The sequence below is a fragment of the Poecile atricapillus genome, chromosome 17 (assembly GCF_030490865.1).
Source record: "Poecile atricapillus isolate bPoeAtr1 chromosome 17, bPoeAtr1.hap1, whole genome shotgun sequence".
Taxonomy (NCBI): domain Eukaryota; kingdom Metazoa; phylum Chordata; class Aves; order Passeriformes; family Paridae; genus Poecile; species Poecile atricapillus.
Window position 1 is genome coordinate 6,202,156 of NC_081265.1, and position 16,964 is coordinate 6,219,119.

At 56.6% G+C, this 16,964-nt stretch overlaps 1 protein-coding gene across 5 annotated transcripts; it reads left to right on the forward strand.

Moving 5' to 3' along the window:
* Positions 1-765: 765 nt before the first annotated feature.
* RAB37 (RAB37, member RAS oncogene family) lies at positions 766-16,519 on the forward strand. 5 transcript variants are annotated; one of them, XM_058852510.1, is made up of 10 exons: positions 766-999; positions 6,687-6,797; positions 10,714-10,824; positions 12,809-12,850; positions 12,997-13,063; positions 13,149-13,201; positions 13,667-13,732; positions 14,459-14,515; positions 14,777-14,853; positions 14,964-16,516. In XM_058852510.1, exons 1-10 carry the CDS (start codon positions 940-942, stop codon positions 15,067-15,069), a joined length of 750 nt encoding a protein of 249 aa, XP_058708493.1. In that variant the 5' UTR covers positions 766-939; the 3' UTR covers positions 15,070-16,516. The 5 variants fall into 5 exon arrangements, with proteins under 5 accessions (XP_058708493.1, XP_058708495.1, XP_058708496.1 ...); XM_058852512.1 differs by lacking the exon at positions 766-999 and adding an exon at positions 7,541-8,609 and having other exon boundaries at positions 5,416-6,797; positions 14,964-16,514; XM_058852511.1 differs by lacking the exons at positions 766-999; positions 6,687-6,797 and adding an exon at positions 6,821-8,609 and having other exon boundaries at positions 14,964-16,514.
* The last annotated feature ends 445 nt before the right edge of the window (positions 16,520-16,964 follow it).

Consider the following 16,964-nt stretch of genomic DNA (forward strand, 5'->3'; position numbering starts at 1 on the left):
GAGGTATTGACTCACCTTCAAGTTCAAGCATAGCTTTATCCTGTTTCTAATAACAATTTTCTTTTTTACTCTGAGGAGGTTCCTAACTGGGCTCTGTAAATGCAGTGGGACTCCAAAGTGGACCTGCGGGGGTAAACTAGGCTCAGCACGAGTTTGGTAAAGAAGCTGAAATGTCCTGTCTAGCTCGAGCCTCCCTGGGGTGCCAAGGCAGTGACCTGGCAGTTTGGAGCTTCATCCCTGCCCGTGGCCTGTGTGGGTTGGTGTCCGAGCTGGACATGAGGCTTCTGAAGTGCCAAGGAGCCTGCCGTGAATCCGGGCTGGAGCAGCTCAGCGGACCTGGCTCCATGCTCTCAGGTCGGCACTGGGGGAAGCTTTTCCCGAAAATCCCTCTGCCAGGGCTGGCCGTGCCCCGTGGGCGCCTCCCGCAGCGGAAGGAAGAGGGGCAGCGACTCCCGGCGGCGGCGCAGGGACCCCCGGGCTCTGCCCAGTCGGGAACTCTGTCACGGTGGACAGAGGTGGGGAGGGACCAGCGGTTGTGCGGAGAATCCGCCGGGCTCTGCTCCCACCCCCGGGCGGGACCGGCCTCTCCCCGCTCTTCCCCCCGAGCCTCCGCCGGGCGGGGGGAGCCCTGCGAGCGGCGGTGAGGAGCAGCCGGTCCCGCTGTCCTGCGGTGCCCGAGGGCGGGGGGAGCCCTGCGAGCGGCGGTGAGGAGCAGCCGGTCCCGCTGTCCTGCGGTGCCCGAGGGCGGGGGGAGCCCTGCGAGCGGCGGTGAGGAGCACCCGGTCCCGCTGTCCTGCGGTGCCCGAGCGGGCCGGGCTGTGCCGCACCGGGCGGGCGCTGCGGGCCCGGGCGGGGCGGGCGCTGCCCGCGGTGCTGAGCGGGACCGGCGCTGTCCGCGGTGCTCCGGGGGCGGCTCGGACACCCCAAACCCCCCCGGCCATGGGGGCCCGAGCCGCCGGCCCGGGGGGGGACGGCTACAACGAGGCCCTGCTGCACAAGGTAAGGCTGGGGATGGGGATGGGGGCACCCGGGAGGGGGCTGCAGCGGGGGGAGACGGCGCAGGGCTCCTGCTTGAACTTCCCGACAAATTCCGTCCCTCTGCCTTCCTCGCTCCGCTTGTCGCGGTGGGGTCCGTCTGTCACCCCGGTCCCGGTGCGGCGCTGGGGGATGCGGCGGCAGCTCTCTCCCCCGTGGGGATGGGCAGCCCGCGGGGGTTGGCCCCGGTCCCTGCCACATCCCGGCTGATGGTAGGCAGGGGGTGGCAGGATTCGGCGTGTTTGAGAAGCCAGGACTGCTGGAACGGGGCCAGCCCCGCGGCACAGCCCGCAGCCGCCCTTCAGACGCTCCCGCTGTCCTGTGCAGGCTCGGGGCAGGTCGGGGGCAGCTGAACCTCGGGGCTCTGTTTGCCAGAAGCAGATTAGTGAGCCGGGACTTCCCTGCTGTGAAATAGTGTCCCAGAGACGTCCATTCCTGCCCTTGTTGCTTTGAAATCCTCTTTTGCAGTGTTTCTGGGACTGTGGTTTTTGTTTTTTTTTTTTAACTCCTGGGACCGTGTTTTGTAACTGCGGCTGCACGGAGGGTGGTCAGGGTTCGTGGTGTCCCTGCAAGATGTGGGGCACTCGAGCTTTGCTGCGGGGACAGCAACAGCAGGGCTTTCTGCTCTCTGCAGTCACGATGCTGCCCTGCAACTCCTGGAGTGATGGAGGAGATGCTGATTTATGACAGATCCACCCATCACTCCTTCCTGCTGTCCTCACACTGCTTTCCTGTAGTCCCCAGTGACTGTGCAGGAGCTGGCACCCTCGGGAAAAGCAGGGATGGGACAAGACAGGGGAAGAGATGAGGTTCTGTGGACCCCTCTTCACAAATCCCAGTCTGTTCTGTATCCTGCTGTACTCAGGGCAGGGTGCCCAGCCCTTGATTAGCAGAAAAATATCAATTACTATCAGGTCTCATTTCTGTTGTACATGGAATACATAGAACATGCCCCCAGGGATGACTTGAGAAACTTTGATTCTTTGCAAAGCCTTCACTTTCTCTTCTCTGGGAAGGAGCTGCAGCAGTTAAGGAATGACATTGGTGGAAATGAGGCTCTGGGCAGAAGACCTGAGCAGGCAAATAACCATTCCAGTCCCATGTTCCCTGATGTTTCCCTTGGTATTTTTCTGCCTCTCCTGGCTGGGCTGCTTGTCTTGCAGAAACAAGGCTGCTCCCACTCCAGGGAAGTGAGGAAGCAAATACCTCACTAGATCTTGTGTCTGAGCAAGCAATCACATCTCAGATGTGCTGAAAAACCCCAAGAGAGCTTTGCAGTCTGGAGACAAGGAATAAATGATTTCTGGTTGGTGGCTAAACCCAGGCCTGGGGAGGAAATGGGCCAAGAGCTAACCAAAGCAGGAACAGCAGAGGTTTATTCTGGGCTGTTCCAGAAAAGTTTTGCTTGATAGAAAATGACGAATTCTGCTCTCAGGTGGTTTGACCCATTGCCAAATCATTCTCCCTCCTGTGTGATTCCTGGATCCATTTAGCTGGAACAAGACCCAAAGGCAGAGGGATGTGTTCTTGGCTGTGGTTGATCCAAGGTGTTAACAGGGGGTTGCAAACAGAGATCTCCTGCATGATCTGAGTGTGGTTTTGTTTGATGCACAGCCCTAAGAGCTCATGTCTGCAGGGCTGAGATACAGCCTCTGCCAAGGCAAGGACCCAGCCAGACTGGCAGAGGGCTCCAGGCTCTCTCTCAAGCCAGTGTAAGTGTCTTGGCCATGGTGAAATAGTGCCTGGGCAGGTGGGGACAGCCCTGAACTGTCCCTGTGGCACACAGCAGCTTCTAGCAGCATCCAACTCCATCCCTGGAGTACTGCTTGGAACAGAGGGGAGGCAGCACAATTTTGTATAAAGAGCAGGTTAAAAAAAAGTCTCAGTGTCTGAGAGTCTCAGACTGAGAGGCCACGAGAATGGGGTGGTGAGGGCTGAAAACAGCCATGCCTTCACCCTCAAACTTCTCCCAGTGCTGTGTCCCAGCTGAGCTGTGCAGGCAGCTGTGCTGGGGGGCACCTACACATTTGCTACAATTTGTTGTGATAAATTCTGCTCATCTAGGCACAAACCGGTGAGTTTGAGGCTTCAGTAGCTCCCCAAGAGTGACACCAAAGCCTGTGGAAGACAATTCTCCCTCCCATGCATCCCCTGACTGGGGTTTTACCCTGTTTGGCTTCCATTAGCTGTATTTGGCTCAGGTCTGGGTTCTGTATGTTAAATCTTGAAAATGAATTGGGAAGAAAACCTCAGCCCACACATTCTGTCCTAGATCTCCTCCTGCTTGGCTGGCACCAGAATTGCAGCCATTGCCTCCCTGCACTGCCTTGAGAGCCATGCAAAACCTCTCTTCCCTCAGCAGGTTAGATCAAAATATCTCATTTCCTTGCAAGTATGGGAAGTTTGAATTATTTTGCCTTGTCCCTGCAGCCCATGCCAAGCAGCAATGTTGACTGGAAGTGATCTATGTCTGAATTAGCCCCCAGACTAACTCAAGGTGTAGGGAGGGATATTTGCTCTTCCCCTAAGGCAGAGCAGCCAGACAAGCCTTTTCAGGAGGGTGTTACAAGCTGTACCTGCTTTTCTGTAGGGCTGTGGGGTGGTGAAGTGAGGTTACCTCCGCCCACCCAGTGGAAATTATTTCCTTTAGCTGGAAAAAAAGATTGCTTTGATTGCAATGGGGCTCAGCAATGGTGATGTCAGACTGTCACCAAATGAGTCTCCAGGTCTCGGTAAGGTTTCCCTCTGTACCTTGTCCAGCCCTGGCAAGGCACTGCTCCATCTCCATTCCACCAGGCAGAGACAATTGAGAGCACTAAAAGGAATCTTGTGATGTTTTACTAAAGTTTCCCATGTAAAAAAACAACCAAAAAAAAACAAAACAAAAAAAAACCCAAACCAGACTAAACAAATCAACAATAAAAAACAAACCTGGAAAAACCTAGCAGGGGTCTGAGAAGGTGTGGGAGAGGTCAGTCTGTAGCTGAGGATGGTGGAAGAGTCAGGACAACTACAGAACTTTGTTGCTGGGAGACCTTTTTACTACCATGACTCAGTCATGTCCAGCCTGAGGTTTCAAGGGCTAACTAGCCACATCTTCCCCACAGTGGGGGTTTTGTTCTTGTTTAATGTTTATTTGGTAACTGGAAGGCCACAGGGATTTCCACTGTGCTGTCCCTCCACAGAACCCATGAGCTTTTCCTAAAGTCATTAGGAAAATCTCTTGGTTGATCCAGGCCAAATTTTACTGTTATTACTAAGTCATGAAGCAATTCATGAGTTGTCTCTATTATGAATCCCATTTAAATTATTAATAGAGGAATCTGCCTTTTATACATGTTCTCTGTAAACCCTGGGCTCTGGAGACTTTCTGGTGCTCATTCCAACCAGCTCTTCTCCCTCCATAATTAATGCTGCTCTCTGCATTAACTACTCCCAAAGACAGCACTGCAGGGTGCACTCAGTCTTGTTGCACATCCCAGCATCACTATTTGACCTGGAAATAGTATGTAACACCAAAATATACAGCACTGAGATGCAGGAGCCCCCTGGTAATGAATTCTTAGAGTGCTTCCGTATCCAGCTGCTCCTGTGCATATCCTTCTCTCTGCACAGGGAAAAGGTCTGGGCCCTAGGGAAGAGCCAAGGCAGGGAAATTTCCCCCAGGAAAGGGGTGACCCAGATCCTCTGGCCCAGAGATTTCTGCCTCCCAACATTCCCCCAGATCCTGTGCAAGCTCCCAGCTCACGAGGCTTCTCTGAATGTACAAGTGACCTGCAAACCGCCCAGGCAGGGAGGAGGGAGAAATCTCTGGCTGTGGATCTGGGCACAGATCCACAGAGGTTGCTGCCTCTCAGCACACAGGTCTGTGCAGCAGCCTGTATCTGGCAGAGGTGCAAGGCTCCCTCCTTCCAACAGCTCTGCCCAGGAGGTCAGGCTTTTCCCAGGACAGGTTCAGTGTTTGGGATGTGTTTTCCACGGGCAAGTGCTGATTCACTGAGGCAAGCATTCACTGAAGTGTATCGGCATGAACAGGCTCCAGGCAGGTTGTGGGCTGGTGCTTTATGCAAGGCAGGATGCTGATTTCCTGCCAGTCCACATCCCTGCATTGTTTGTGGTCCTTAAGCTCCTTGGCTTTTGGTTTCAGCCCACTTCTTTAGGATCTGTGGGGTGCAGGACCCATGATACCAGGTGCTGTGAATCCCACATGTCCTCCCTGGGTATGGAATCAGGCCTTGATCTGCTGGGTCTGTTCAGGCATTTGATTAAACACATTCCTTCACACTCATCCTGCGTTTTACAAGGAGAAGTGCAGTGCCTGAAGTGGTGCCAGGGTTGGTCACACCTCAGGGCACTTTGGGACAGGACTGGATGTGCATGGAGGCTCCCCTGCATATTGGGGAGGTACTGAAGCACCTTCAGGGTGGAGATAAAGGACTGAGGTGTCACAGGATGGAGCAAGGCTGCTGGAGCTGCAAAAACACAAACCAAGCAGGGGAAAACCAGATGCAGCCGAGTGTAGCAGATGGATGCAGAGAGTGGGGAGGTTTAGTCCCAGCAGCTTTCTGGCTCATCCCTGCATCCTCAGAGGTGACAGGGGACCAGTAACAGAGGGGACACTCTGTGTTTGCCAGGACTGCATCTTCAGGAGCACCCCTGTCATGAAAGACAAAGCCCAAACCACTTCTAAGCGAGAAGCCTGGTAGCAGAGTGTTTATTTTAACTCATGTCCTGTGAAAGGGTTGAAAGTGCTTCAGTTTCCTCAAAGGATAGGAATGTTTATCAGTGGCTCTGCAAACAAAACCCAGATACCAGCAGAGCTCAGGGAGGGGTTCTGTTTGCACTTAGGTCAGGGATTTTGAGGGACATGAGCAGGAGCAGAAGGGAAGATGAGCTCCCCAGGGATGTGGCATGGGTACCAGGGCCGTGGGCTGGCAAGGAAGCTGCTCCATGTGGGAGCTGCTTAAGATGTGATGGCTCTGACACCAGCACGGCTCCCTTGTCCCTTCTGCTCAGGGATGGCAGCGGTTGGGGGCTTCCCGTGGAGGCTGGAGAAGCAGAGGGACTCCATGACTTCAAACCTGTCATTTTGCAGCAGGGAATGCTGTGAGTCCACAACATTAAGTCAGCACAAAGCCAGCCCAGTGACCCAGCAAGGTTGCCTGGCTGTGGCAGCAGCTGTGTGCAGCAGCTGCAGGAGATGCTATCTTTGCTAAATAGTTTTGAACTTAATCCAGTGACTCCAAAGTCCTCCCAAAGAGGTTTTCCAACAGGCCTATGTGAGCCAAGGCTGCTACTGCCCAGCAGCTTCCCAAGCTGGGGTAGGAGCATCTCTCCTGCTCACTCTCCATGACAAGGCTGTGCTTTACTTTCCCTCCCATCTCTCCTCTCTTGGACAGGGCACAGTGCGTTTCAGGCCTAAAGCTCATCCCACAGCACATTTCATTAATTACAGAGATGGACAAAGGGGTGGGAATTCCTCTCTAGACAAGTGGCAGAACCAAACGTGACAGATCTGGGGGCTGGGTGGGTCCTTTTTGATCCGGCTGCATTTGCTGCCACATCCCCCCAGCACACCTACCCAAGTGTGTGCCCCTCAGCTCCCCCATCACCTGTACCTGCACTGATGCCTCTTTTTCTGGTCCTTGCAGACAATCCTAGTTGGAGACAGCGGTGTGGGGAAGACGTCTCTGCTGGTCCAGTTTGACCAGGGCAAGTTCATTCCTGGCTCCTTCTCTGCCACCGTGGGCATTGGGTTTACGGTAAGAGCCCAGTCCCTGGACTGTGCACTCACCCTTGGGGTGCAGCTTTATTTGGGAAATCTAAATCTATGAATCTGTGGTAAGCACCGAGAATTGGATACTTTGTGTTGGTGTTGCTGGATGAGGAGCTTGGTTTGGCTGTGTGCTTTGGACTGCTGGGAGGGATGAAGGATGCCTAAAGCTCCATATTCCAAAAACCTTGGTGGGGACGTGTCTGAGTGCAGCCTAATGCTTCACACAAAGGGTTGCCTTTGGAGCTGCCCTGATCTGCCAGGGAGATGCCAGCCTGTGTCCTGCTTGTGTCCAGCCCGGGGCTCTGGTGAAAAGTCAGGCAGATGGTGATGGTGCCTGGGAAAAGCACTCGGCTGCCATCCAGAGCTATTTGCAGAGCTGCTGTGGGGTCTCAAGTGACTCTGATGTGTGTGTCCCCTCTCCTGGGGGAGCTCAGGACAGGGACAGTGGTTGGGGACCTTACTCCAAAGAGACTGTCATCCCTTCAGCATTGTGAAAAGGCTGGAACTCAGCAAAGGGCTGGTACCCATGGGGATGTGATTACCCAAAGGAATTTTGGTTTTAGTCCAGGCCAAGGAAGCAGGAAAATGTGGCATCAGTGGGGATTGTGTGGGGCCAAGCAGCCAGGGACCAGCAGCCAAGGGTTCCCCTGCTGAGCTGTGGGCAGGCAGAGGAGGCTCAGCCACACCATTGATCTCTGCCACCTTCCAGCTGTTTCATTTCTCCCACAGCAAATTCCAGTGTGTGGAAGTGATGCTCAGCCAGGCATTTTTCCTGCCTAGACAACACTCTGAGCTCCAGCATGGTTTGCCATATCCTTCCAGCCCCCTCCCCATCTTGCTGCAGGGAAGCTCAGCCACTTCCAGGAGCTCTGACTGCCTCCAGCCTCCATCTCTGGGCACTTTCCTGGCCAAAGAGCACACATAAACCATAAATCCCCCTGCTGGGTCTGAACGCAGTTACAGGACTGGAAATACAGGTTCTATTTCCCAGGGGGCAGAGGAAGGCTTGGCTGGTGCAGGAGTCGGCAGCCCTAGAAGGCACGGACATGGATGCCATTCCAGAGGGCATCTCTGCCACTGAACCTCCTGCAGCCACACCTGGCCTTCACCTGGAGAGCAGCGGGGTCACAGCTCTGCGCTGGAGCCCTGCATCCCAGAATCCCAGTGGTGTGAGCAGGGATGGGGGATGCCCTGAGATTAGCCCAGATGTGGGAGAGATGAGATATTCCAGGGAAGATAGATCAGAGAGGGCTCAGGGCTCCTGTACATGAAGTGATGCCTGTAAAGGCTGAAGACCTTGGGCAGCTATAGTGCATGGACTCGTATGGGGTTTTATGGGATGGGGTTTTGGGTAACACAACCCTAACCCTCTTCCCACCGCTGTGTCCGGGGGGATGTGCCGGGGCTCTGCCCGCCGTCCAGCGCAGCCGAGCCGCTAGCAAACCCCAGCACCGCGGGGGCCCCGGTGTGGGGTGCAGTGGGGCAGGTTTCCACCCTTCAGACTCTTCCTCCTCATCCCGTGCCCGGGCTGGGCAGGGAAGCGGCCGGGGAACGGCCTCGGGGGTGGCATCGGCCGGGGAGGAGGAGGAGGAAGAGGAGGAGGAAGGCGGGTGGGGCAGCGGCTCCTGCTGGCCCCGCGGCGCCGGGACCCGGCGGACGGACCATGGGCGGCCCTGATGGGACGGAGGGGAGCGAGACCCCGGAGGGGAGCGGGGAACCCCCGAGGAGCAGCGGGGAACCCCCGAGGAGCAGCGGAGATCCTTTGGCGCTACCCCAGGACTACGAACTGTCCGGCAAGGTGGGAGGCGGCACGGGGTGAGGAGGGATGGATCCTCCAAGCTGTGCCTCAGGGGAAGGTTTGGGTTCGCCCCCCGGGCTCGGAGGAGACAAGGAGGGGTTTAGGAAGGGTCCCGGCGGCCGCGCTCTTCCTCCGCTGCTGCGATCGCGCCCAGGAAGCGGCCGCGGAACGGGGAAGGAAGGGAGGGAGGGAGGAGAAGGGGAAGGAGGCGACAGCCCCAGCCGGTCCCCCCAGCCCTTCTCTGCCCCGGGAGGCCCCGATGAGGCAGGTGCGGGGATTGGGGATGGGGGTCCCTGCCCCGAGAGGCCCCGATGAGGCAGGTGCGGGGATTGGGGATGGGGGTCCCTGCCCCGAGAGGCCCCGATGAGGCAGGTGCAGGGATTGGGGATGGGGGTCCCTGCTCGGAGAGGCCCCGATGAGGCAGGTGCGGGGATTGGGGATGGGGTCCCTGCTCCGGGAGTGCGGGGTGCGGTCTGTGCCCCGGGGCTGGCCCTGCCCAGCAGCGGCAATAGGAGGGACCAGCGGCAGTAACCGGGCTTTGGGGGGCTCCCGGGGGCAGAGCAGCACGGCCGAACCCTAACCCTGAAAGCCCTTCAGACTTTTCCCAGGGCAAGGGGCTCCTGCCAGCCCCGCAGCAATGTCCCCTGTGACACAGGGCAGGGGAAGCACGACCCCATGCAGGCGATCGCAGCACCCCAAGGGCTCCGAGGTGGGAACAGCATTTGAGCCCCGGATCCAGCCCAGGGTCCCTCTTCACCCACACCGCAGCATGGCGCTTGTGAATGTCTCTGCACCCCCGCCACGCCTTGGGGCACGGGGGGACCCCTATTTCCTGAGCGTCCCCCTCTTCCCCAGCCCAGCCCAGGCAAGGGTTGCCTCAGGAAGCACCTTCCTCATCCGAGCAGCTCAGGGGAGGCACGGGACTGATGAACCTTTTACCCTCAAAATTCAATATACAGCCCTAGGCTGAGCTCAGCACTGATGGTGTCAGCCCCGACACTCCCTGCTGCCTCACTGAGCCGGTTCCAAAGTGGTCCTGCATGCTGCCACTTTCTCTAAACTGCTTTTATTCCTTTGCCTTTATCCTCCTCTCTCTGACTCCTCTCTGTGGAGGGCAATTTCCATGTCTGAGGGAGAAAACCAGTTTTCTGCTTGGTCTAGAACGAGGTGTAGGCAGAACTGAGCAGTGTTCTCAACTCCCCACAAGTCCTGGGGAAGGATTTGACCAGCAAAGTGGTAGCAGGAGACAGAGCATTTCTGGCCACCAGCTTTGGCATTTGCTCTGCCATCCCTGTGGAAGGTGGCTGTGTTTGGCTGACCCAGAGGCAGTGGGGCTGCAGGGATTTACTGTGTGATCTCCAGCGTGCTCGCAGGGTGGCTGTGCTGGGATGGACCTTCCTGCTGAAATCCTGCTCACTGCTATTTCTCATAAAGGGCCAGATGCAGTCAGGTTAATGATTGCTGGGCAGGAACAGGTTGCTGCAGGTAGGCAGAAAGAACACAGCATCAGGGAAGGCTGAGGTTCTGGAGCCCAGCATTGGTCCTGGCTGTTCCCTGCCTGAGTCCGGCAGTGCTGGAGCAGCTGGAGGGCCTGGGCTGATCCTGTTTGCTTAGCAGGAGGGGAAAGGCACCGTGTTTGCTTTGGTGTCTGCAGCAGGCACCAACAGGGAGAGTGTCCCGGACATGCAGGGTTTGCCCAAGCCATGCATCAGCCCTTGGGCTGGGCACACCTGGCTCAGGGGCAAAGCGTGGGTGGAGGTGGCTCCACACATTTGGGAGCTGTGGCTGTTCTAGGAGCCTCCTGGGCTGGGAGATGGCCATGGGCTGGCTAGGAGATTTCTCTTCTTGCTGCAGTACTTGCTTTCATACCAGCTCTCCCCCTCTTTCACGGCTGGGAGCTGCTCTGCTGCCCTGGGGCACCGCTTGGCTGCACCCACAGGGCTCCCATCTCACACCCAGCTCCCATGGGGCTTCCCAAACCCATCAGGACCAGCCCTGGGGAAAGAAACGAAGGGAGAGAAGGAACTGGGGAGGGCTCAGCACCAGTCAGGGGTGCTGCTCCCTCTTTGTCCTGTTCACATCTCTCCCTGCGCCCATCTTGCAGGTGATGTTACTTGGAGACTCGGGCGTGGGGAAAACCTGCTTCCTGCTCCGCTTCAAAGACGGGGCTTTTCTCTCCGGGACGTTCATAGCCACCGTGGGCATAGATTTCCGGGTGAGACCACCACGACTGCCAGCCCCTTGCCTCCCTTAACCCACACCTTGGCCAGGACAGGGTGCTGGGGAAGGGGAACTGGGGGGTTCCAGCCTCTGTACCCCCAGTTATCTCCCAACCAGCAGCAGGTGCGTGCTGAACACCCCTCCCTGGGAGAGCAGTAACAGACAGACAAGGTACTGTCACCTCTTACTTTAAATCAGCAGACAGTCTAGGTTTATTCCATCCCACCTGTGTTCATGGGCTGGGGGTGTGTGCTGGGCAGGCAGTACACTCCACCATGTAAGCCAACAGCTGGAGGTGACAAACACTGGTTGCTGTAATTTCATGCCTTGAAAGGGCTGAAATGGGCTGCTGAGGAGTTGTTAGGGTTACCAGATCCTGTTTAAACCCTCATGCTGCTCTCTGCTCACCAAATTTCAGCTTCAGGGTCTCTCTAAGGGTGTCCAGGGAGGCACAGCTGTTTGCAGCACTGGACAGAGCAGGAAGGAAGTCACAGGGGTGTCCCCGGGCAGGGCTCTGCCCACAGCCACGGACCTGTGTTGTGTGTGGTCAGTGCTTCCTCTGCCACCACAGTTGCAGCTGCTCCAGTTTTCTGCCACTGCTGCTGCCCTGGCTGTGTTTGGCTTTTGGTGGAACTCAGGGCTTGGTTATCAGGGGCTGGGGGAGAGAGAGAGAACTGTGGGTTTGGTTTGAAGGGGCCTGTCCTTATGATAAAGTCATGAAAGAAGGAAAATCTGCTGCATCCCACTGCTGGGCTCATTGCCAGTGTCCCCAGAGATGTTGCCAGCCTGTAGGTGCCTGCTCTGCCTCATGCAAGTGTCCCCTCCAGCAGCTCATGGCTCACTGCTTGAGGTAATCTCCAGAGTCTCCTAGGGCATGTTTTTGTTTTATCCAGGCCATTTGCTCAAATGCTGTCATCTCCACATGGGCTGAATTTCCATTTCAAACAATTCCAGGAAACCAAATTATTTATAGGGGTCTTTTCTTTCCACACTCCATGATTTTTAAGAGTCTTTAAATAGCTTTTCAGTAGTTTTTGCTTTTCTTTTTTTCTGGCCTCTGGAGAGAAGCGCCTGCGCTTCCAAGATGAAAATTGCTTAAGCCTCAATAGCTGCCTTCCCAGCTCAGCTGGAAATGCTTCTTTCCTTTCCCAGTACCAGCCCAGTCTGGCTGCAAACCATCCTGACCCAGGAGATTTCCTCCTGCTGTGCTGCATACGGCTGTGTGCTACATGCAACCCCTCCAGCTCAATGTTTACTACCTCCTTTAAGAAGCAAGCAAGGCTCCACCAGCAAGGAAACCCGAGTGGGACACCCAGCATCACCCAGTGTGTGTGCCCAGGCAGTTTGTAGCATCCAAAGCCCTTAAATTACTGCAAACAGGTTAAATTTTTAGTGCAGCAGCAGTTCCTGAGTACATGGAGCTGAAGAGTCCCGTCGGAAAGATCAGGGCTCTTTGGTGAGCAAACATAAAAGCACACCAAGGTGTTATTAATAAATGCAAATTTATGTGTGGTTCATCCATGCCTCCCCACTTCCACAGCTCTGCCAACTTCCCAGGAGCTGCTGCAATCCCAGAGTTTCTTGGCAGGAGCCAGAGCAGGTTCCTGGGATTTTCTGGACAGCCAATGTCATTAACTGATCATTAGGGGACTTGGGAGCCACGGGACAGGGACTCTGGCTGTAGGAGGTGGACGAGGCACTGGATCCAAGGCAGGCTGGGATCTTGTTGTCTCGTCTCTGCTGATTCTGCTCTTCACCCTGACTTGAGGGGTTGCTGCTCTGGGATGTCCCCGTAGCTGCCAAACCGGCAGGATCATGGTTTGTAGCAATGAGGCTTCAACGTCCAGCCCCACAGGCTTGACTTCATCCCACTGGTCTGGGGAGAGCAGCTTAGGGGCTGTGGAATGCTGGCTCAGCACCAGGGCTAGCTGGCACATGTACCTTTGGGCTGATAAATGTGCTCTCCTTGTCTTCTGCAGAACAAAGTGGTGGTCGTGGATGGTGTGAAGGTGAAGTTGCAGGTGAGCTTTGGGAGGGGGGAAGAAATTTCCAGATGAAAACCCACCTCAGGCTGAGCGTGGTGATCCAGCAGGGCTGTGAGCCACAGGAGCAGACCCAGCTTGGGGAGGTTGCTCTCCCTGCTCTCACCAGGGCAGTTTCTCAGCAGATCTGGGACACAGCAGGACAGGAACGTTTCCGCAGCGTCACCCATGCCTACTACCGAGATGCCCAAGGTGAGTTTGGGGTCCAGCAGGGATGGGGAGACCACCCAGAGCACATCCCTGCAGTGCAGCAATGCCTCTGCCTCTTCTCCTCCAGCCCTGCTCCTGCTCTACGACATCACCAGCAAGATGTCCTTCGACAACATCCGTGTGAGTCCCACCTTGGGTCCGGAGTGTTTCTCCCCAGGCACTGGGGTGCCCTGCTTGGCTGTCTGGGTGTTTGGGGCAGTTGGGAGCCTGTTTTACCCGTAAGCACTGGCTGTTCTGGCCAGACCCAACCAGCTGGGAGCTCATCCCAGGGCACCTGGCTGGGTGCTGCATGGCTGGGTGAGTTTTGTTTAAGGTGAATGCCTGAGGGGGAAAACGTGGTTTGTGAAGGATGTGAGCTAGTGCCCTTGGAGATGGGGTGGGGCGTTTTCAGGACTGCTCATCTGTGATGCTGGAATAATTCCTGTGCCGAGAAAAGTCATTATCCCTGTCCTCGTGGGGGAGAGGTGGGTGTGCTGAGGGGGTGTGAAGCCTGAGAGAAAAGGGAGTGGGATACTGAGGGGTGAAGGGCTGAGTTGGGAGGGACAGGAGTGCCCCTCACCCTGACACAGTCCTGCTGCCCTACAGGCCTGGCTGACGGAGATCCATGAGTATGCCCAGAAGGACGTGGTCATCATGTTGCTGGGCAATAAGGTGTGTGCAGGGTCCCCGTCCACCCTGGGGTTTGCTGTGCTATGCCATGCCCTTGCCATCCCTATGGCTGTGCAGGGATGGAGCTCTGCCCACACCCTCCACTGGGCTCTGCCGCTTTCTGGGCTCAGCCAGGCCCCGAGGGGATCCCAGGGCTTTGGGGGGTCGGGGAGGGCGGTGTTGCTGGGAGCCAGAGGGTGGCAGCACGAGGCTGAGGCTCCAGGTACGGGACGCTCCTCGTACGGGATGCTTTGGTATGGGATACTGCTGACTACGGGATGCCCACCCAGGGCTGGATGCACCCCCTGTACCTCAGGTAACCACAAGCCCTAGAGGCCCAAGCAGGTCCCAGATTCTCTCTAGGAGTCCTGGATGCTGCTGAGTGCCCAGTGCCCAACTGGATTTCCCCCTGGGACTGGATGTCCCCTGGATCTTGGATGATGCTGGGTACTTGATGGCCAGCAGGGTACCAGAGCCTCTTTGGGTCCTGGATGCCCTCAGGTACTGCCCCAGGTCCTCAGTGTCCCCAGGTCCCAGGTGCCCCCTGATATCCTCAATTCTACCGGGTCCCAGATGTTCCACGGAACCCAGATTCTCCGGACAGTAGATACTTCTGGATCCATGATACCCCTTGTTCCTTGCCCCTGAACACCCCACACTGCTGGTTTGCCAGATGCCTCAGGGTGCCAGCTGGCCTGGTGTGTGGTAACATTTTCCTTCCCTTTGCAGGCTGATGTGAGCAGTGAGAGGGCTGTGAGGACAGAGGATGGAGCATCACTGGCCAGGGTGAGTTGTGCCAGGGTCTAACCTGACTTCAGCCCCCCCAGACAATTTCTTGTCACTCAGGGTTCCCATGCAGCCATGCCATCCCCTCTGAGTGCCCAGACCTGGCTCTTGCAGGGGCAGCATAGCAGTCACTTGCATGCAAAACCTGGGGAAGGCAAGGAGGGGATGACCCTCAAGCCTTGTCCAAGCTACAGGGATGATTCAGAGGGCCTGGGGGGCATCTTGGGGATAGCCACTGATGGGGTCGTGCTGCTCTTGCAGGAGTATGGAGTGCCTTTCATGGAGACGAGTGCCAAGACAGGCATGAACGTGGAGCTGGCCTTCCTGGCCATTGCCAAGTGAGTACCTGGGGTCAGGGGATTGAGCAAGGGAGGTGTCCCCTGCAGCCCCACCCCCTCCCACACACCAGCACAGTGTGGGAGGGGGTAAAACAGCCCCACTGCTCTAGGGAGCTGAAGCAGCGTGCGGTGCAGTCACTGGATGAGCCCCGCTTCCAGATCCATGATTACATCGAGTCACAGAAGAAGAAATCCAGCTGCTGTGCCTTCTCCTGAGGGTAGCCCAGAGGAGCTGGCAGGCCTGGGGGCCCAGGCAGGAGGCAGAGCAAGGCCCAGTCCTGCCCTCAAACACTGGAGGGAACCAAGCTCTGACAAGCCAAGGTGGATGGGGCAGTACAGTGGAGCAGAGTGCATGAGGAGAGCCCTTGTCCTGATGCCAAGATTCAAATCCTGCTGCCCTGCAGAGCAATGACCTGTGTGCCACTGTGGAAATCACTATGGTGTGGTGACTGCCAGCCTGGGCAGCGAGCCGTGGTGATCCATCACCTCCATCACATGAGCAGGGTGCAGGACACAGCCACACACTTCACCGAGGGACCCTTGGAGTGGCTGGAGGGGCTGTGCCATGGATGAGCCCCCTTGTAGCCCCCGGTCCTGTCCTCCCCTGCAGCTATTCCTGCTCACAGCACTGCTGTTGTTCAACTGGAAGGGCCTGGTCCAGTCCCTGTGTCCCTGGTGCTGCCAGGCTCTGGCTTCCCTCCAAGGAACCTCAACTCTGCCCCCCTGGGCTGCCCTACACCCTGATGTCCACACTCACTGGGCTGTGGCTCTTCATTTCTGCAGTTGTTGCCAATGGCTTTTATCCTCCTGCCACCACAAAGGCAATGATGTCCCCATTGTATCCTGGCGCTGCTTGAGGGAAAGGCTGGAAGGGTCCAGCCAAACCTGCTCCCTGCCCACACAGCTGATGTGAGAAGTAAAATTCCCCTGGGAGCATCTGAGCAATGCTTGGGGCATTTCTGGTACACACAGCAATTTGGAAAAACTTTGCTTCCTCCATGCTGTAGCCACAGAAATTAGAGAATTTATTTTTTTTAACAAGAAAAGCCTTTTTCATTTCAATGCCTCCAGACTAAACCACTTCAGCCTCCTGCAGGAGATGCCTGTGGTGGCATCACCTGGGGTGATGCTCCAGCCCCACCACCTCCCAGGCCAGGCTGGGTTTCTCCCCCATCACTGCCCATGTAATACAACTATGCCTTCCTGCTGCTGGCAATTAGCAGCTGGAACCCGTTTTCTGCAAACCAGATGCCTGAGAGCCTTCAGCCAGCAAACACTGCTCTGTTGGGGCTCAGGAACATCCCTAGTGCTCAGCCCAGCTCTCTTGCTACCTCGAGCTCTCTGTCCACTCCCCTGAGCACTATCCAGAGAGGTCAGGGAATATTTGGTTGTGTAGCTGAAGCATTGATGCAGAGAGCAGCTGTGGAGGGTATGGCACTCCTGCACGTAGGAGTCAGGGACTGTCCACCACATCTGTCCCCATCAGCATCTTCCCTGGCCCTGCGCCTGACTGCTCGTGTCTTCCCTGCCCCGGTGCCTCCTTCACCTCCGCTCTGCCCCAGGATCTCTCTCTTTGCAAGTTTACAGATTAAAGCTGAGTATTTTTGAGGCTTTGCATCTGTCTGATTGTTTATTGCGTGAGAAATCCCTGCCCTGGGTCTGCAACGTGGGAGGCTGCTGCACACAGGCACTGCAGAGCGGCCAGGCTGGGGGGCCCTGGGAGCAGCCGGGAGGAGGGGGAAGCACCCATGGCCCCTTCCTCCCTGCCTCCCTGGTGGGGGGAGGCTTTCATTGCACACTTCAGACAGACCAAAGGTGAGAGGGGAAGAGTAAACATGGCCTGTTAAATTAAAACCAACCTCCTCCCCTGCTGTTCTCATGGTACGGAGTCCAGCATTCCCCAAATAACTCTGTCTTCCCACCAAAGGCATTGCTGCTGCCGCTTGGCTGATGTCTGCAAAAAAATGCTGGGTGGCTTCAACACAAACAGACGTCGGCTCTTTTCTCTTTCCCTCCTCCTGCCTGAGCTCCTTTAACTTCACTCCAAGATGCAAAGGGCAGGAGGAGGCAGCTGGGGCGCAACGGTCCTGCCTGTGCCCTGCCATCCCGCA

Bases quoted from the DNA above. Each gene is read 5' to 3' on its own strand.
- RAB37 (XM_058852510.1), top strand. From the start codon at position 940: ATGGGGGCCCGAGCCGCCGGCCCGGGGGGGGACGGCTACAACGAGGCC. The intron at 1,000-6,686 runs GTAAGGCTGGGG...TGGTCCTTGCAG, and splicing joins ACGAGGCCCTGCTGCACAAG to ACAATCCTAGTTGGAGACAG. The intron at 13,733-14,458 runs GTGTGTGCAGGG...TTCCCTTTGCAG, and splicing joins TCATGTTGCTGGGCAATAAG to GCTGATGTGAGCAGTGAGAG.